This window comes from Podarcis bocagei, assembly GCF_964188305.1.
Source record: "Podarcis bocagei genome assembly, chromosome: 13".
NCBI classification, from domain to species: domain Eukaryota; kingdom Metazoa; phylum Chordata; class Lepidosauria; order Squamata; family Lacertidae; genus Podarcis; species Podarcis bocagei.
Genome location: NC_138138.1, coordinates 35399288 through 35419804, shown reverse-complemented (window position 1 = coordinate 35419804; position 20517 = coordinate 35399288). Strand labels below are relative to the sequence as shown.

At 44.5% G+C, this 20517-nt stretch overlaps 2 protein-coding genes across 4 annotated transcripts in view; both read right to left on the bottom strand.

Moving 5' to 3' along the window:
* LOC308571894 (serine protease 27-like) overlaps nucleotides 1–2502 on the bottom strand; it is a 33864-nt gene extending 31362 nt beyond the window's left edge. Inside the window, exon 1 of one of the 3 annotated variants that reach the window (XM_081167525.1) lies at nucleotides 2454–2502. The gene's annotated coding sequence lies outside the window, so the exon portion shown is untranslated. Of the gene's footprint in view, nucleotides 1–2373 lie in introns of all 3 variants that reach the window. The other 2 variants (XM_081167526.1, XM_081167527.1) reach the window with 2 other exon arrangements.
* Nucleotides 2503–7882: 5380 nt separating this feature from the next.
* On the bottom strand, nucleotides 7883–20284 carry LOC308571895 (serine protease 27-like). The gene is made up of 7 exons (XM_081167528.1): nucleotides 20157–20284; nucleotides 18403–18556; nucleotides 17471–17491; nucleotides 12407–12572; nucleotides 11739–12013; nucleotides 10729–10898; nucleotides 7883–8552 (listed from the first exon to the last, which is right to left on the bottom strand). Exons 2-7 carry the CDS (start codon nucleotides 18458–18460, stop codon nucleotides 8313–8315), a joined length of 930 nt encoding a protein of 309 aa, XP_081023654.1. The 5' UTR covers nucleotides 18461–18556; nucleotides 20157–20284; the 3' UTR covers nucleotides 7883–8312.
* Nucleotides 20285–20517: the final 233 nt, after the last annotated feature.

Genomic DNA, 20517 nt, shown 5'->3' with positions numbered 1-20517 from the left:
AATAACCTCAAAAACAGAGGGGCACTCCCCCCCTTGCCTCTTTTAATCTACTAGAGAGAGAAAAATACTAGGTTAACAGAAAAACACTGACTTTTCCATTTCCTAGTTTCACACACAGAAGCATAGCACCCAGCTGCCAAGGTAACTTTAGAAAGGATACAGTGGACTCTCGGTTTTTGAACCTAATCTCTTCCGGAAGTCCGAAACATTTGAAAATTGAGGATCAAAGGGCTGTCAGCAAGTTCAACAGGGAAAATGGAGAAATTTGCCTCGGAAGCCGTTCGGAAGTGTTCAAAAATGGAAGCATTCACTACTGGGTTTTCGGTGTTCAGCTTCCAAAACGTTCAGCTGCTGAGATGTCTGAAAACGTTTTTTACCAATAATTTTGTTTTTTCTTTATTAATTTTGAATGCTGATAGTTGTCCAAATTCATTTGTTTTTTCCAATGCTGCAATACTCTCTAGTGGGTTTTCTGTTGTGATTATTAGGTTGTCTGCAAAGGCTCTAACCTTATAAGCCCTTTGACCAAATTTTATTCCTTCTATCTTAGCCTTCTCTTATTGCTTTCAAATATACTTCCAAAACTATGTTAAAGAGGAGAGGTGAAAGAGGACAGCCGTGTCTTGTTCCCTTAGAAATACTAAAGTGAAATAAAAGAAGGAATTGCAACTACTAAAAGTTGTCCAGATAGTATATAATGTATTATAAAAAACTGGAAGAGAAAATATAACCAGTGTTAGAAGAAATAAAAACAACATTTTAGAAGGAGGTCAAGTGCCAGAATCATGGCAAGAGGCCCTAATTACATTAATACTGAAACTTGGATCCAACTTAGAGGAAATTAAAAATTATAGACCAATCTCCCTTCTAAACTCAGATTATAAATTATTTGCAAAAATTCTAGCTAACAGATTGAAAAAGATATTGGCAAGCATAATAAATAAAGATCAGTCAGGCTTCCTACCGGGAAGACAAATTTATAATAACATAAGACTGGTAACAGATACAATAGAATACTTAGAAATGAGACCAGAAAAGAAGGCAGCACTGATCCTGGTGGATGCAGAGAAAGCCTTTTATAATGTTTCGTGGGTATTTATGCAGAAAACATTGGAAATGATGAATATAGGCAAGAAAATATGTCATGGTATAAAAGCAATTTATAACTCCCCAAAGGCTAGACTAATTATAAATGGTGAAACATTATAGATATACTATCTGGATAACTTTTAGTAGTTGCAATTCCTTTAGCTAATGGGGCCTCCTGCTGCTGCCACGCCGCCAAAACACGATTTCTGTTCTCACCCTGAAGCAAAGTTCTTAACCTGAGGTACTGTTTCTGGGTTAGCGGAGTCTGTAACCTGAAGCGTCTGTAACCTGAAGCGTATGTATCCCGAGGTACCACTGTATCCTAATCCTCACTTGGGCTTCCTCATTCTTAGGATTTTTTGCCAATTTTTTTACATTCTGTCTTATTTCTTTAAGCATTAGGTTGAAGTTTTGATCTCTTTTTTTCTTTTTCATAGCAGATTGTTGGATGCAGAACCCCTTCATATATGCCTTACTGGCACCCCAAATTATATTAATATCCATCCCTTGTTTGTTATTAATTTGAAAAAAATCTTCTAACATATCTTTGGCTTTTTAAACTACATCATCATCATTCAGGATACTCTCATTTAGTCTCCACCTTTTCATGTACTCCTTCTTCTGTGTTACTTCCAGCATTGTCGGGTTATCGTCTGTCATTACTCTGGGCAAAATTTCTGCTTTACTTGGTCTTAATATTATTTTCTTGGAAACCAAAATATTAGCTATTCTATCTCCCAATTTTTGGGTTTCTGAGAATTGGAAATTGGAAGAAGGTAAGAGGGAACTTCCCACCGTTCATAACCCTATTTCTTTCTTTTCTGTCCAAGTCTACAGAGGTCACACCATTAAAGTCTCCTACGAGAATTATATTTTCATTATTATGATCCCAATTTTTTTCTTCTAAATTCTTATAAAATTCTGAATTCTTACTATTTGGGGCATAATTTCCTCTTTTTAAACACTTGCCACAAACAATTTCCCCTTACAGGCAACCTGTTTATGGAACATTCATCCTAATTTTTCGGCAGGAAGGTTTGCTGTTACTGTGCTGAGCAGATATTCTTCTGCAATTCCTAGTGCATTTCTCTTCACTCTTATCACAAAAAAATCTAATTTTGCTAGGAAGTGGGTTTGTTACACACAACCTGATTTTGCTGGTTATGTCATTGAATCCCCCTGCCCCGCAAAATAGTGACAGTCTAGAGCCGTCACTCTTTAAACCCGTCTCCTTTTTACACCCCTGAAAGGTGGGGAAAACTTGAGGGATTGATTCCCATTCACCAATCCATCACCTTTTAGCACAATTTGGTTGCAGCAGCCACAATACCAGTAAGGAGGGCAAAACAACATACTCCACTCACTTCTGATTCTGCAGTCCTTCTCTGAAGTGTCTTTCAGATGGTTCTTTTCCAACGAATGCTAGTAAATGCTGAACTTTGATCTCAATATACTGTGCTATATAATGTTCCAAATCAAGGGGAAAGGGTGGTGCTTCTGTGCATTTCCTCCTCTTTGGGTTCCTGAGAGTCTCTCTACGTTTTTTTTCAGGACAGAAAAAAAGAAGGGCTCCTTCATAGTTAAACCATGAAACTTGCTCCTGCAGAAGACAGTGATGGCCACCAACTTGGGTGGCTTTAAAACAGGGCTGGACAAATTCATGGAGGAGAGGGATACCAATGGTACTAGTCACATGCCCTCATGACTAATAATTTCAGGGTTGTCAGGGACAAGATCTTTCAGCCATCCATAATGGGATCTTGCTATGCAACCTAAATGGTGCCTTTATGTTCGCTTTCTGCAGCTAATTGTAGCTGCAAGTGGATGGGGTTTGGATTTGGGAAATCAATGTAGGAGGAAATTCCACAGGGAGATACATAGATCTCCTATACAATATCCACTTTGGCCACTTCAAACAACATTGCCTGTGCATTTCAAACATACAAACATCCTGTCCTAGTCTTGTCATTCCTACCTGGTTCCTTCATAGCCGGGTGGAAAAGACTCTGTATTCTAGGAATGGTGGCTAGTTTTATAGGGAAGGAGAAATCACCCTTTATAAATATACCAGACGTGTTATTTTATCATGCCGCATTATGTAGTAGTCACTCCAAACAAGCACATTAGTTTCCTGGTTTGAACAACAATAAACAAAATATTTTGATTTTTTTAAATAAAAAAGGGTGTGACTGCATGCAGCATGAGATGCAAAACATGGTTAGAGCAATCCACAGAAGCCATAACTGGGCAAGATATTGGGTGTGATCACGTTAGTCATGCTCAAAGTAGATCCCCTGCAATCACAAAAAATAGTTAACATATTAATGTGCATTTTTGCAATTTTGTATGCAATTCTACTTAATATGCATGTTTGCAAGCCTCCCAGAGTGGCTGGGAAAACCCAGCAAGATGGGCGGGATATAAATAAAAATATTATTATTATTATTATTATTATTATTATTATTAGTAGTAGTAGTAGTAGTAGTAGTAATGTAATATATTTTTGCATGTCATTTTCACTAATATATCTGCTTTTAATCACACTTCTTCCTAATGTATGCATTATTTGTTTGGATAACTGCAGCACAAAATTAGGAGGATTTCAAAGGATAGTTGTGTTTTCGTTTGCACATAGTTTTGGAAGCATGAATTACGTAGGTTTGCATTAAAATGCAAACTCAACCAACTTTATTCCCTAAGGAGAGGGCACTTGTGAGGGAGTTGCATCAACTATCTGGGCTGTTTCCTCATTCCAAAGCTCTACATAGTTTTATAGAATCCAGCACCAGCTATAAAGATTTGCATGTCAGTATCGCTGCCACACCTACTGCAGTGAATACCGATAGGAGGAATTTATTTCATTTGCTTTTGTTCTTTTACTTCCATTTATTCCATTGTTATAGTATCATTTGACGGCAACTATAGACTTGCTTTGGTTGTATTCAAAGCATTACGTGTAGCCATCGATGGCCAAACAAATAAAGTTCCAGTGTGGTTGGTAACCGTACACACTCGGTCATCCAGCATTGTAAGTCATGTCAGGCCTTCTATTTAACAGGTTTAATGTTAATAATGCAATGGATGGACACAAACCACTCACACCCACTAGCCACAGTGAGGCACCAGGCAAAAACATTCCCCTTCAACCAGGCCTTGGGATGATTAGCATGCGATGTCCTTTTAATTATGGTTTTACTTTTTGTTTTGTTCTTGTTTTTATTAAGCACTTTGTGTTTCTATTTTGTGTTTTTATGCTGTGATGTGCCCTGAGATCTTTGGATGAAGGGTGGTATGCAAATTTAACAAATAATAAAATTAATAGAAGAAGGAGGAGGAAGAGGATCTGGTGCACCAGTTCTGCACATGCCAGTGCTGTACTGACAGGCTAAGGCAACATTACAGGAGGAGCTAACATGGTGCCTATTAGAAGCTTTTGGTCTTCAGCCCTGATGTGCCACAGCCAATGGAGCATATGGAGCATATGGAGGGCACCTCGTTGAATTCCCCATATCACCTCCAGAGTCCCCCATATCATGTATTTCCTGTTCCGTCATTCCCTCTTCCTTTGTGTTGAGCTTCTGGCAAGATGACAAGTCTATGGGCAGGGACTGTTTGTTTTTGGCTGTGGTACAGGACCGTACTGCGTTTCCGTGCGCTGCGCTGGCTCGCCAGATGCAGCTTGTCACGCTGGCCACGTGACCTGGAAGTGTCTCCAGACAGCGCTGGCCCCCGGCCTCTTAAGTGAGATGGGTGCACAACCCTAGAGTCGGACACGACTGGCCCGTACGGGCAGGGGTACATTTACCTTTTACAGGACCGTACTTACCAGGTAAGCAGCATGCCACTTACAGACTCGGATGAATGCATATGGTTCTTGAAATTGCACTTCTCAAATAGCCGCTGCTAACATAATTCAATGTAGTTCAGCAGCTGAGGAAATTCCGTGACCTTCTGATCTCTGTTGGAAATTTGCAGCTCAAGGAATGGGATTCTAGTGTTTCGACAGCTGCTCTTTCAGGCAGGGGGTTCAGATAAAGATGGATTTTTGATTGACTTTCCAAAGCAGTCCCTGTTTTATACAGGGAGGAGATTGTGGTGTACTGACTGCCTGGTGGCCAAGAAATATCCCCATCACAATTTTGATATTGCCCTTTATGCAGTGGAGGACCTTGGAGGCCTCACATTTTAGTGGTGCCCTGTGTGATGCCAAAATGTGGTGGCCTCCGGCCTCTTGCCTTTCATTCTACCTCATAGTTACAGCATTCCCTGCAGCGCCCCCAAGGCTCTGTGCCCAGTGCGACCTAAATTTGCCTCTGCTTTATGTAAAGGGCTCAGTCTGTGATTGAGTTCTTCCACCTTTTGTCTCTAGAAGGTTCCTGGCTGTCATTGGCAATAAAACAAGAGGGCTGATGTGACTGGACTGTAATTTCTATTATGCCTGACTATTTTATGTTGCTGTTGAAGCTGATGGAAGTTTTATTCCAACAATATCTGGAAGGCACAGTGTTGGCTACCCTTGAAATCAGAAAATTTCTGAACATAGTTATTTTTCTTCTTCTTTTCAATATCATATTAACCCCCCCAGCATTTTCCAACTCAAAATGGACAGTCTTCATTTTTAAAAATCCTTATCTTTCTCAAAATTGTTTGGTGGTATTGCTGTTCTGTCGTAATAAGCCATAATTATTTATTTGTTACACAGATGTTTCATATATTTCTACTCTTTTATCCAGGAACTCAGTTCAAATTACACAGGGCCTTGCTGCTATCTCAATGATAATACCGTTGCTTAGCTATGTCAGCACAAAAGCAGTTCCAAATACTGTAGTTTTCGCTCTATAAGACGCACCCAACCATAAGACGCACCTAGTTTCTAGGGGAGGAAAACAAGAAATAAGAAGCCTCCTGAGCGAAGAGGGAGCGCTTCTCCATCTTCGCCCAGGAGGCTTTGCAGGGCTATCCCTGAAGCCAGGAGAGCAAGCGGGATCGGTGCTCTCCTGGCTTCAGCGAAAGCTTGCTCTCCTGGCTTCAGCGAAAGCAAGCCTCCTGGCTTTCCCCTGACCTCCCGCAAGAGCCACGTGCTCTTTAAAGGGAGCACGGCTCTTACGGGCTTTTCTGGGAGGTGGGGGAAGGGACAGAGTTGCGCTCTCTGTCCCTTCCCCCACCTCCTGCAAAAGCCAGGGATAGCTGCGCGAAGCCTCCGCAGGGCAGTGGGATGAAGGCTGTCCGCTGCCCTGCGGAGGCTTCACACGGCTAAGCCAGAAGCTAGAACAGCGAGAGCTAGAACTCTCGCTGTTCTGGCTTCTGGGATAGCCCGTGAAGCCTGCATTCGCTCCATAAGACGCACAAACATTTCCTCTTACTTTTTAGGAGGGGGAAAGTGAGTCTTACAGAGCGAAAAATATGGTAGTTTCTGAAGATTGCTGTAAAGAATAATGGCTCCATCAACTATATTTTTTGTCAATGGTAAGAGATTTCATTCTATTACTATTCTGATCAAGGTTGAGGCGTTACTTTGGATCAGAGCAAGGAATAGGGAACATCATTCCCACTTAATATGACAACATACTTAAAAGGGGGGGGGGGAGTAATCATACAAAGAATAGAAGCTATAAAACGATTGCAAGCATTCTATAACAATTTATTGATGATTTTAAAATCATGAGTAAAATACAAAGCAATCTTATTGCATCCAGACTATTGCTAATAAAAGACTTGAGTGAGCTGAAAAAATTCAATTTATACTTCATTATGTTCCAGGTGATGAATTTATTCTCCACTTGTTTTCATGTCATTTAAAAATGTCAATTTAATAAAAAATAAAATAAATAAAATGGAATTGTGGACATTAAAGCAGCACTTTCAGTATCACTGTAAAAGTCTGAAGTATCATAGCTTGCAAATGAAGACCATGGATGAAGAAAGTCTCTGCTTTTTCTCCAAGTGACAATTCCAGGGCACTTTGGGTGTAACAGTGAGGTGTTGTGGTTAGCGTGTTGGACTAGGACCTAGGAGACCAGAGTTCAAACTCCCACTTAGCCATGAAGCTCGCTGGGTGACCTTGAGCCAGTCACACTCTCCCAGCCTAATTTGCCTCCCAGAATTGTTCTTGTGGGATAAATCAGCCTCATATAACCAACATGCTTAACCAACATGCATGAAGGGGTTAAGACCATAGAGTAAACTGTCCAGTCAGGTTTAGCTAGGTCACACCCCCTTACTTGGGGAGAAAGCGTTAACAAAGCCTTTGCTCTCTCTCTCTCTCTTCTACCATGTAGCTGCTCAGTATTGATGTCTGGGCTGGTTGCTGGTTGGTTAATCCATTATCAGATGTTTACAAAACAGTTGAAATGTGATAAGGTAGACATGCTGAGATTAAATAGAAGTAAAGGTAAGCATCCCTGAATCCATACTACATGTGGTGATTTAAATGAGTCCAACCAGCAGCCTAACTCACGATATTCCATACAATGAACTGAAAAGGATGTTCAAAATAACTTTTATTTAAAAAACCCCAGAAGCTTTTCTTTTGGGAATTATAGGGACAGAACTACCTAAATTGTATAGAAATTTATTTATGTATTCTACTACAGCAGGAAGAATGCTACTTGCCCCAAAGTGTAAAGAAGCAGAAGTCCCAACAAAGGAAGAACGGATACAAAAACTTTTGGAATATGCAGAAATGGTGAAACTTACCGGAAGAATCAGAAATCAAGATAACAAACTTTTTATAAAAGAATAGAAATGATTTATTGAATATTTACAGATTGTAAACAGATAAAAACAATAACAGGATTATTCTAATAACCTGCAGTTATATAAGAGTATATATTTGCAGTTGATAATGAAATGAACAAGTTAAATGAATTTGGATATGCAGAAGATATTAAAAAATAAATTTAAGGAACCGCGGAAGAAGGGGGAAGGAAGTCAAAGATTACCCTGCATGCTGTTAATAATAAAACTCAAATGTATACTCTAATGTAATCATATTTAGTTGTGAATATAGCAGCTGTGAACATATCCATTCATCTGCTCTTGATTTTGTTTGAAAATTATATATTTAGAGGAGAAAACGAGCTCAAATGGAGAATGTTAAATTGATTGTAAAACTAATGAAATGTATACATTTGCAAAGTATAAATAAAAACTAAAACTAAAAAAAGAAAGAAAAGCTATTCCATACAATCGGTGGGCAGACTGGAAGCCAGCAGACTGGTTTCTCACAAATGGGCCAGTACAAACGCCACCGAGGTGAATGTCACAACATTGGGTAGCCCACCAATTTCCCCACCACCTGCATTTCTACCCTGTATTCTCTCTTGGATCCAGTTGGCATAGAAAGGTACTGAAATGTAGACACCTGGGCGGGAGGGTTGGCCACAGCCCCTTCCCCAGCTCACAATCCCAGCCTGCATCCAACCTTCTTTGAGCTGGCAAACTAAGGGTCCCCCGGAGTCACCCTGTGGAAAAAGAGATGGGAGATGGTACAGGATCTGTGGTGAACACGGCAATGAGCACTCTGATTAGGAATACCGATTAGATGAGGGAGCTGGAATGAGGTTTATAACCAGGGATGGGGAACTGGTGGCCCTTCAGATGCCTCTGAACTCCACCTGCCAACAGCTTCAGCCAGCATGGCTCATGGTCAGGGATGGTGGGAGTTGTATTCCAGAAACATCTGGAGGACAACAAGTTCCCAGCACCCGGTATAAATCTTCATTTGCCTCCGGCAGGTACTAACAACATAGTGACCCTGTCAGCCTCAGCCCCCTTCGACTGCACCTGTAACACTAGGGGTAGAAATATTGCTCTATTTTGTAGGGTTTGAAAGATTGTTGAAAAAATTAATAAGGATTATTCAATTCAACAACAACAACACAACTAATTCTAACAATTGTAGATGACTTGGGCCATCTTAAAAGAGGCATTTAGGTCTGTGTGAGAGAGAAGGGGGGAAAGCATCATCTGTGATGATATGTGTGGTGTCCATCTTTCAAAAACAATATAAGTAAACTTTCTTCCCTTTAGAACTGATGGCTTTCATCTCAGATACAAATTTATGTGGATTTTACTGAGTTTCAACATTTGAGCCCCAAGCCATACAGTTAAATGACCAAGGCTGCAACCCTTTACCCATTGACCTGGAACTAAGTCTCGTTGAAGTGAACAGGACTCATTGGGGCAAACAAAGGTCCTTCAGAATCACCCTGTGGAGAAAGAGATGGGAGAAAACATGGAATCCATGGTGGAAAACTCTAGCAACAGATTCCAAATACTGATCAGCCAAGGGGGCTGAAATAAGGTTTATAATGCTCTGGTCCATGGGGTCACGAAGAGTCAGACACGACTAAACGACTAAACAACAACAACAACAATAGGAGATGGGGAACCTGATGTTGTTGGTCTCTATATCCTAACAATTACAGCTAGCATGACTCATGGTCAGGGGCCTGAGACTAACCCCACCAAACAGAATCATAGAATCATAGAGTTGGAAGAGACCACAAGGGCCATCGAGTCCAAACAAGAGGACTTGTTTCTGAGTTGACATGTGTCAGGGAACTGACATCGGAGCGAGAGGCGAAGGGGAGGCTCCCAGATGATGCTGGCGAAGGACCCAGCAGCAGGGGGAGAAACAGCTCAGTAGAGGGGGAAGCCAATCAGCGCAACACCGGGGATAAAGGGAGGCAGATGGGGGAAGTGGAGAGAGGGCTCCAGGACTCTTCACTGGACATCAGTGAGGAGAGCCCAGGTCCTCCGCTACCCACGCCTTCCCTGCGCAGAAGACTCCCGCGCAGTGAGAGGAGGAGGAGACTGGGTGTCAAACAACTTTTATGTTGGAAGAGGTTCAAGAAACGCCCACTGACGGATTCTGCCAGTGACTGAGACAGCCACGATGAGAAGGGGCTGTGCAGCCAGAAAGGTTTAACAAGGCAAATTAACCGAGAAAGGCACCAGTTTACGCACGAGTAACTCATACCCACTACAACATGTATGGGAAACTTTTTTTTTTATAAAGAAAGGTGTGCTATACATATTTTAAACAGAGGAAGTATTTTTTTATTCTTTCAAATCTGCTTTATTCTTGATTTTGGTTATATGAAGCTTTTATATTTTTAGGTTTTATTGCTAAAACAAGCAGCACAGAAATATTTTTAAACAAAACAACAAGAACTCTTGGGGAAATAGGTGAATCTGAAAAGCTGCAAGGTGCCATCTCCCAATGGTAGACCAAAATTAGGAAGAAATGGCTAAGGGCTATGTTCACACAACGTGATCATTCAAAGAATTGTAGATTTATAGAATTGTGGAGTTGGAAGGGACCCTAAGAGTCATCTAGTCCAATCCGCAGCAATGCAGGAATCTCTGCTAAAGCATTCTTGGCAGATGGCCATCCAACCTCTGCTTAAAAACCTCTGAGGAAGGAGAGTCCACCACCTTCAAAGGGGGTCTGTTCCACTGTTGAACAGCTCTTACCATCAGGAAATTTTTCCTAATGCTCAGGCAGAATCTCTTGTAAAATTCTCTTCATAAAGACACAAGGTATTTTTCTTTTTATAATGCCATCACGCCAGAGCCTGCCTTTGTCTACCTTCTCTGATGGCTGTATGAAGAACAGGTCATGGAGCAACCTACCTGGCAGGAATCTTTCCCACCTTCTGGGTAACCAGCACAGATCATATCCTGCTTGACGGGATCCTTTCTTAAGCCCTTCTCTGAGACACTGTTTAAGAGAGCATTGCAGGCTTCTCGGCTTATGAGCGGCACCTTCACTTGCTGGAGAGTTTGTGGGGCAGGTAAAGGCACTAGAAGATAGAGAAAGGAAAAGTGTTCATGGAATGCAGAGGCATTCCGTAGGACAAAAATTTAGCACTGAGTACACTGTAGATATGTAGCTGCCACACTTTGGGACAACTTCTCCTCCCATATTTATTTCTAGGGAAACCTAGGTGCAGCCCAATACATTTTGCTGTCTGAGGCAAAATACCAAATTCCCTCCCTCTGAGATTCCACGAACAATACTGGTGTTTTCTTTAACACAGGCAGTGGGACAGAATCCTCCACTGCACTTGAGGGTACTGGGCTACTTTGAGAGCGCAGGCAGATCACATGACGCCTACAGTTCTGACTGCTCCACACCCTTCACCACCTGAGTCACCTGTACCACTCTGCCTAATGGTAGGATTGGCCCGGGGGTGTGTGTGTGGAATGTTCATTTTGCAATTCTTTTTTAAAAAATCCTCATGAAGATTCACCAGCATTTTAGTGCAAATTTCATTCTGGTATGCATTTTTCTATGTTACTTTTGTGAGGGAAATGGACGGAGTACGCACGTGCATTCAACCACCTAACGGTATCCGCGTCGCCCAGGTGATCACAGCAACAGAGATAAGAAAAGAAGAGTTGTTCTGTTGTCTGGAGAGGTCACTTCCTGGTTTGCATGGAGAAACCGTTTTCAACAGAGCCCAGTGACGGAAGTGCACAGACGTATTGAGGCAGCGTTGGATGTTGAAATGTTGTGTCCCTAACAATTTTGTGCCCAGGGCAACCACCCCTGTGGACCCTCCCCCCAATGCCACGCCCCGGAGCTGTTCATTTGGATGAGTCACAGAGTCTGAAAAAGTGCTACGAAGAAAACCCCTCACCTCCAGTTTGAATATCTCCCCATCCAGTTACCCAGCAGTGTTCTTCTGAAGAGAAGCTTGTAGAGGACTCTGGCAGGCGGATGGGGAGGATGTAGTCAGTGAAGCTCACAGGCGACTTCAGCTTGATTAAAGCAATATCTGCTGTGTGGTCAATGCTGCCATTGTAGTCAGGATGGAGGATAATCTGTTCTGCAGCAGATGCTACAGCATTATCAGAGAGGTTTGAGAGCTGATGGGCACCTAGGAGGACATTATAATGGAACATGGGCCCGATTCTGTGAATAGAAGGGCAAAAAATAACAATAAGAGGATCTGGCAATGCTGACCTTTGAGTTCCTGCTTTTCACCCTAACCCTGTATCCCCCAGAGTACTACAATTCCAAGAGCTCGATTCCATGGGAAGAGGGATGGATTTTGAAACCATTCTGAGAACTGTAGTTCTGTGTGAGGAGCAGGACTTTCTTAACAGCTCTCAGCAAACTTCAGTCCCCAGGTTTCTGCAGGGGAAGCCATGGCTGTTTAAAGTGGTATGATAGTGCTTTAAGTGTATGGTGCAGCTGAGGCCTAAGACACCAGGAAGCTGACTGGTAGGCAGCTGAAATTAGTCTGGCCTTGTATGGTGAAGCTTTATAATGGCTGCAAAGCAATACATACTGTATGATACTCACCCATAGAAGAAGCAGTGAGCTGCTGTCAGGACCCACTGCTCGGCTATGAGGGAGCCTCCACAAATAGGATAAGAAAACAGCGAAATGCTGACTTGCCAGGGCCATGACCCATCAGAGGCTGGTTGGCCCCCAAATATTTTTGGAGCATTTATCAGCTGCCCACTCTCTGTGGAAGAGGAAATAAGAGGATTTGCCATTACGGTTTGCAGCACACACATAATGGAAGTAATGTAGCAGAAGAGGTGGAAAACACGAGGAAAAAAAATTCTAAATTTGAATTAGTTTACAAGTAGGTTTTTTTGCAGATTTTAAAACCATATTTCTTGTCATTGATTCTCCTGGGTTTAATGGGCATTTCATCTGGTAAGTGAAATTGACTTTTTTATTTCTTAACACGTTTACAGCAGTTTAATTTCTGCAGTGCAAAATTAGGAAAAGGGTGAAGTTTGAAGTATGGTTGTATTTTGCTTCACATATACTGCTTACTGCTTGAGAAAGTGCAAACTAGGCCTTTTGTTTTTGGGGTTGGACACTGAGTGGGGCGGGGATTGGTTTTGTTTGGGCATAATTGTTTTGGTTGTTTTGTTTTCTATTTGTAAATGGAGGTTAGTATGAGGCTTGGGATTGCGACCGTGGAGGGGCGAGGGAGGTATGGCGGTGGGGGCAGATGTTATAGGCGAAGGGGATCGAGATATGGATACGCTCGTACCCCTTCCAATCTGCGCCCCATCCCGAGAGACGAGGGTAGGGTGAGCAAGGATTACTCACCTCCTTCACTGGTGTTGTGCAATGCCAGGTCTATAGGCAACAAAACCGCTACCCTGCGAGATTTCTTTATCTCGCAGGGAGTTGACCTGGCTTGTGTGACGGAGACCTGGGTGCGCGAAGGGGTAACTGTTACCTTACGAGAGATGGTGCCCCCGGGTTTCTCCGTCCTCCACCAGTCACGGACTGTGGGCCGGGGGGGAGGGGTGGCAGTATTAATCCGGGAAAATTGTTCTTTCAGGGCTCTACCATCGCCATCGATCCCCGGCATTGAATGTGTTGGCCTAGTGTGGGGCTCCGAGGAGAGCTTGGCTGTCTGGCTGGTGTACCGGCCACCTAGCGCACCAGCAGCCACCCTGTCAGGCCTGCTGGAGGCGGTGGCCGGCTGGGCCTTGGAGTTCCCTAACCTATTGGTATTGGGAGACTTCAACTTCCACGCTGATGCCACTCCCTCCTCACAGGCTCTGGACCTGGTGTCTTCCATGGCGACACTAGGGCTCTCCCAGTTTGTTTCGGGCCCCACACATCAAGCAGGCCACACGCTGGATTTGATCTTTGGCGCCGGTATAGATGTGATCATGTCTCCTTCGATGAAGGTGCCATGGTCTGATCACTACGCTCTGAAAGCCAGGATTGACTTTCCACCCCCACCCTGCTTAGGTGGCGAGCCGATTTGGGCTCGCCCGCGGAGGCTGATGGACCCGGATAGATTCCGTCAAGCCTTGCGGGACCTTGCTCCCCCTGGCGACTCATCGACTGAGCTTGTTGAGGGCTGGAATACCCAGCTCCTGGCAGCCATCGATGAGATCGCACCTAAGCGCCCTCTGCGACCTCGCAGAAACCGGGCTCCCTGGTTTACCGAGGAGCTTCGGAAAATGAAGCGGGACCTCAGACGGCTAGAGCGAGTATGGCGGGGTGCCCGTGACGGAGCCTCAAGAACATCTTATAGGGTTTTTATGAAAACCTATGAGATGGCAGTGAAGGCTGCTAAGAAGTCTTACTTCTCGGCCTCCATTGCATCCGCTAGCTCTCGCCCGGCGCAATTATTTAGTATAATTCGGTCTTTAACGTCCCTTGAAGGACAGCCAAATTTAAATAACAATCTGACACACAGCTGTGAGGCATTTGCGAGCTTTTTTGCGGAGAAGGTCCTGTTGCTCCGCCATGACCTCCCTGCCAATTTGGATACAATAAAGGAACTGGAGGCCCCTCGACTGTCCTCGGGTCCAGTATTGGACCACTTTGACCGGATATCTCCAGCCGATGTGGACAGATTCCTCCAAGCTGGAAAGCCCACCACCTGTCCTCTTGACCCGTGCCCGTCATGGCTGATTAGAGCGTGTCCAGACGAGGTGCGGGGCCCCCTGGGGGATATCATCAATTTGTCCCTTGGCACCGGGATATTCCCAGGGGAACTGAAGGAGGCGGTGGTGCGTCCGCTCTTAAAGAAAACATCATTAGATCCCTCAGATCTATCCAATTACCGCCCGGTCTCGAATCTTCCATTCCTGGGTAAGGTGATTGAGAGAGCGGTTGCTGAACAGCTTGGTAGGTTTCTGGATGAAACATCTGCTCTGGACCCATTCCAGTCCGGCTTCCGCGCTGGTCATGGGACCGAGACGGCTCTGGTCGCCCTAACAGATGATCTCCGCAGGCAGCTGGATCGAGGCGGGTCAGGGCTGCTGATTCTTCTAGATCTGTCAGCAGCCTTTGACATGGTCGATCACGAACTCCTGGACCACCGCCTTGCCGACGTGGGGATCCAGGGCACAGTCCTTCAATGGCTGCGCTCGTTTCTCTCTGGTCGGGGACAGAGGGTGGCGCTTGGGGGGGAATTGTCATCACGCCACTCCTTGGTGTGTGGAGTGCCTCAGGGTGCAATTCTCTCCCCGATGCTTTTTAACATCTTTATGCGCCCCCTCGCCCAGCTTGTCCGGAGTTTTGGGCTGGGTTGCCATCAGTATGCTGATGACACCCAACTCTATCTGTTGATGGATGGCCATCCTGACTCGGCCCCAGACACACTGACCAGATGTCTGGAAGCTGTGGCTGGATGGTTACGTGGGAGCCGGTTGAAGTTAAATCCTTCGAAGACAGAGGTCCTCTGGCTGGGGCGGGACGATATGGGATCGAGGGGGCAACTCCCATCTCTTGCGGGGGTGCAATTAGTGCCAGCACCGGCCGTTAAGAGTTTGGGTGTAATCTTCGATACCTCCCTTTCTATGGAGTCGCAGATTACAGCTATAACAAAGGCGGCATTTTTTCATCTCCGCCAAGCTAAGCAGTTGGCCCCTTATCTCTCTCGTCCTGACCTAGCCACGGTGATCCATGCGACGGTCACCTCCAGACTGGATTATTGTAACTCGCTCTACGTGGGGCTGCCCTTGAGACTGACCCAGAAACTCCAGCGGGTGCAGAATGCCGCGGCGAGACTCCTTATGGGGTCTTCGCTGCGAGACCACATTCATCCGGTATTATACCAGCTGCACTGGCTCCCGGTGGAGTACAGGATCAGGTTTAAGGTGCTGGTTTTAACCTTTAAAGCCCTATACGGCCTAGGACCCTCGTACCTACGGGACCGCCTCTCCTGGTATGCCCCACAGAGAAACCTACGGTCTGCAAATAATAACATCCTCAAGGTCCCAGGCCTCAGAGAGGTTAGGCTGGCCTCAACTAGAGCCAGGGCCTTCTCGGCTGCAGCTCCAACCTGGTGGAATGCTCTGTCAAAAGAGACTAGGGCCCTGCGGGACCTGACATCTTTCCGCAGGGCCTGCAAGACAGAGTTGTTCCGCCAGGCCTTTGGTCAGGGCGCAGCCTGACTCCCTCCTCTGGCAACCTGCACATAATTCTGCTTAATTGGTTGCCATCAATTTGATTTAATTAATTTTTATAATGAAATATTTTTAGATTGTGTGATTATTATTTGATTGTTGTTAGCCGCCCTGAGCCCGGCTGTGGCTGGGGAGGGCGGGATATAAATAAAATTTATTATTATTATTATTATTATTAATTACCTTTAAATGTGAACCAAATTAAAATTCTCACCCATCCTTACTCATATATGTGGTAGTGGAATCCATGAGTCCTGGACTCTTAGCTCTCAGTTTTGGCATCCCTTTCTCCCATACATCTTCCATCACCATAGCTAGAAGTAGAACCATGTAAAACCTTGGGGGTTTTGGTTTCCATGGGTCAGAGATTAAGACGGCAAGAGTCATTTTAAGATTCTTCATGTGAGATGCTTGATGGGTGGGCCTTTCTTCCACAGCTTAGTGGGCAAAGGAATTGAGACTGTTACCTTTGTAAAGTAGAGCACATTCCAGCCACGCAAAAGTCCAGAGGCTTCTGCATCCCCTCACTGACATCTTCCTCCATCCAGATAAGAAAAAGGTAGCAGCACAGTTGAAGGACACATTCCAAGCAGGCAGTATGAATGGCTGGCTGGTGAGGGTGGGTGACATGGGGAAAGCAGTGTGGCCTTTGGAGGGGGCATGAACTGAGGAGAATCTCGAGGACTGAGTATTTCCTCCACCCTGGCATTACAGCGTGCAGCTTGGCACCATGTCTTAAGGAAGTTGGACACCTAAAACCAATTCTTACTGAAGACCATGCAATCACATCTAGAATGCGATGCCTTCTTTGCTCTACTTTTTACTTGTGGTGTGGCCAGCGGCGTAGCGTGAGTTGTCAGCACCCGGGGCAACGCAAGTAATTTGCGCCCCCTAACCCGGGGCAAGGCAAGTAATTTGCGCCCTCCCCTAACCCCTAACCTGCGAGTTGCCGCTGGCGCTGCCGCCCAAACGACGCCGCTTGCCCGGAGGGGGAGGGGGGCAGAGAGGCGAGGAAAATGCAACAGCCCAGCAGCTGCAGCAGCAGCGGCGGAGGCGGGGCTCTGAGGAGGGGCTGCCTGGCGCGTCCTCCGCGGCGAGCGCTGAGAGCCGCTGCCTGCCGGGCGCCTTCAGCCCGGACGCGCGCACAGCTCGTCGGTTCCGCGAGACATGCGGCTGCGCTACAGCCTGCGCCCGAGGCTCTTCGGCGACTCCGGAGGCAGCGAGCGCGCCCCCCCCCCGATGTTGCGCCCGGCACCCCTGGCACCCCCCACGCTATGCCACTGGGTGTGGCAACATCAGCTTATTGTGGGTTGATCTTCCTCATATCAATGTGACATATTAAGGAGTATCCTATCTAAGGTGAGGATGTTGGATTACAAGACCTCTGGTTTTTAGGAGGCCTTTTCTTTAGTTTCCTCCACAGAGATTCCTGTGAAAAACTCCTTCCAATGTATTGAACGACTCTTACCTGCTTTTGAGCTTGTAGCACCTGAGGAAAATAAAGAAAGAAGATACCCCAGGTAAGAGTCATTGTAGAAGAATGACACAGTGTAGGATTGTATGTATGAACAAGGGGGAAGGGAACTTGTTTACACTGGCCCACTTCAGACAAACATGTCTCTATTCAACAAGCCAAGGTATGCACAAATTATTTGCTTGTGAACAGAGCCCCTTCACTCCTCTCTTTGGGCATGCCATACTCAAAGCAAGAAGCCTCTAGTTAACTCTATTATCCCATGTTCTGAAAACCTGGTTAGTATAGTTAATCACTTTTAAACAAACCAGGTTATAAAAAAGTGGGTTGATAGCGGTTTAATTGCCTGGCTAGTTCTGAATTTGGTAACCATAGTTCACTGGTTTGGACAAAACATGAACCATGAAGATTCCTTAGAAGCTTCCTACTTTAATAACAGCTTGCGTTATTAAAGTAGAGGAGGAGCAAATAGACTGTGTGGGGTGGGCAAAAGGCATCATGTGCATATGTCAGCTTAATAACCTGACAGATGATTGTCTGTGAATGCAGCCAATCTTTTCACAATTGGTTGAAAAATTAACACATTTGACAATTGTGCCACGAGTTCATTCTGAAACATGGTTCTTAGGGGATGTATTTAGAACTACATTTAAACCTGGGCTCATCAGGACTTTAGCTCTTTTAATGTTATGGCTTTACCCTGGAACTATCTAAGTTGGGAAGAACAGACGTCCTAAGGAAAAGTGGGACATTCCAGGATCAAATCAGAAACCGGTATAGCTTCTGTAAATCTGGGACTGTACCTGGAAAAATATGGGCACAGAGAAGGCATGATTTCCCAGGACCCCTCACAACTTTTAATTTTTTTAAGAAATGAAACCTTGGAGTAACTGTTCTCCAAGCTCTTCCCCAACTCCATCAGTCACCTTGTAGCATGGTCAGCTGCAGAAGCCACACTGTCAATGCGGAAGTAACTATTGGCATTGCTGTCCTTCTGAAGTATTCTCTGGGTGGTTCAGCTCCAGTCAGTTCCAGACAACAGATGTTTTGTTTCAATCTGAATGTCCTCTAGGAGCCGTACTATTAAACACACAATATCAGCAATGAAAAGGTAGTGCTCCTGTCATTGGCCTGTCTGTTGCTGAGTCTGGAGAAGCAGCACAGAAGCCTCAAGTCCCTGCAATCTCTGGATCCCAGAAGCAGCAGCACCCCAAATCTCTGCCAACATCTGAGAACGCCCACAGGTGGAGGCAAGGCATGTATACACTTTCCCCATTGATATCCACATCTGAACCAGCTCCCCGCTTGTTTGGAATAGGGAGAAGGGGGAAAAGATGCGACTCTCCAGAAGCCCCCACCCACCTTTTATCTTTCACATTAAGTCCACCAACATGGAAATGAAGGTGGAGACCTCCTTCTTCATACTTGCCACCAGCTATGGTCACTTACAGACAACCTGTTTGTGGATAAATAGTCCTAATTCTTTTAGCTGGGAAGTTAGACAGCATGGTTAGAAGCAAATGTCACCTCACGCTTTCTAGTGCATTTCCTTTCATTCTCCTTATCACAAAAACATCCAATTTGGGTGGAAGTGGGTTTATTATGTACAACCTGAATTTGCTGCTTATGCAATTGAATCCAGCCTGCAAAATAACACACTGCCAAGGCTTGCGCTCCAGGGAGGTCACTTTGGTGCTGCTATTGCAGTGGTTTGACTTCAGGCCTGGAGGCGCACTTCATTGTCTCTGGAGACAGACAGGTGCCAACAATCTGCTTATGTATTTATTACTGCTAGATTGCATTCTCTATAAAGATTTGAGGAGTGAGGTTATTACCCCTCTACTACTACCCAAACCAGGACTCTCAAGCACTGCTACTGTGTCTTTCTTCTGGTAGATCAAGATAACCAGGTGACAGCAAAAACTGCAAAATTGTTAGCAGGGGCAATTAGAATAAGATCTATTATTTGATTAACTTACTAATATTCCTCAGATTAGGGGGGGGGAATCAAAAGAAAGCCTATTGGCTCACATATTTTATCTGTGGGATCATGCATCAGTTCTGTCATTTGTATTGATGTAGACCTCCAGAATGTATTTTGTATCCCTAACTATTTAGTTCTATCCCCAGTATATTTTTTCTTATTGCTATGGCTAGTGGCTAATGCAAATAAAGTTTCTATCTATGCATGCTTTTATTACAGTTCTTTTAAAAGGGACCAGGGCAGCAAACACCCAAATGTAACAACAATGTTAATACAGTATAATGAAAATACATTATGATAAAAAAGTAAATATATATTAAAAATGTTAAGAACAATGTAAAATATTTAAAAGGATCTAAAAACAAAGAATAAAGGTCTAAAATATTTAAAAGACAAATGCATATCATCACAGCTCCTAATTTCATGATTGACAGGAACAATATATTTCAGCCGTCCAGTGATGGATCTTGCCATTTAACCCAAATTGTGCTCCTACGCTCACCCTCTGTAGGTAATTGCAGCTTCAAGGCACTGTGGATTTGGATCTGGGGAATCAGTTTGGGAGGAAATTATGCATGGAGAGACATGCATGGAGTCATAGATCTCCTACGTAGCATCTAGTCTGGACCTCTCACAGGACTCTGCCATTGCGTTTCAAATATACAAACATCCTTTCCTAGTATTTATCATTCTTACCTAGCTTTTTCAGAGCTGGCCAGAAAAGACTCTGTACTTCTAGCAGAAGCAGTTAGTTTTAGAGGGAAGGAGAGATCACCCTTTTTAAATGCACCAAGTGCATTCTTCATATGAAGTGGCACTATGTTCCGTCATTCAAAACAAACATATTAGTTTCCTGGTTCCCCCTCTTTCTTTGTCACTCACATGCCGTAAAGGGTGTGACTTTGTATGCAAAGTGAGAAGGCTGCAACAGTAGAGTTGATTCCAAGAGAGCAGAGACAGACCATAGAGAAGGAAGTGTCTAAAGCAATCCATACAGGCCATAACTGGGCTGAATATCAGGTGAGGTCGACTGTTAGTTATACTCAATGTGAATCCA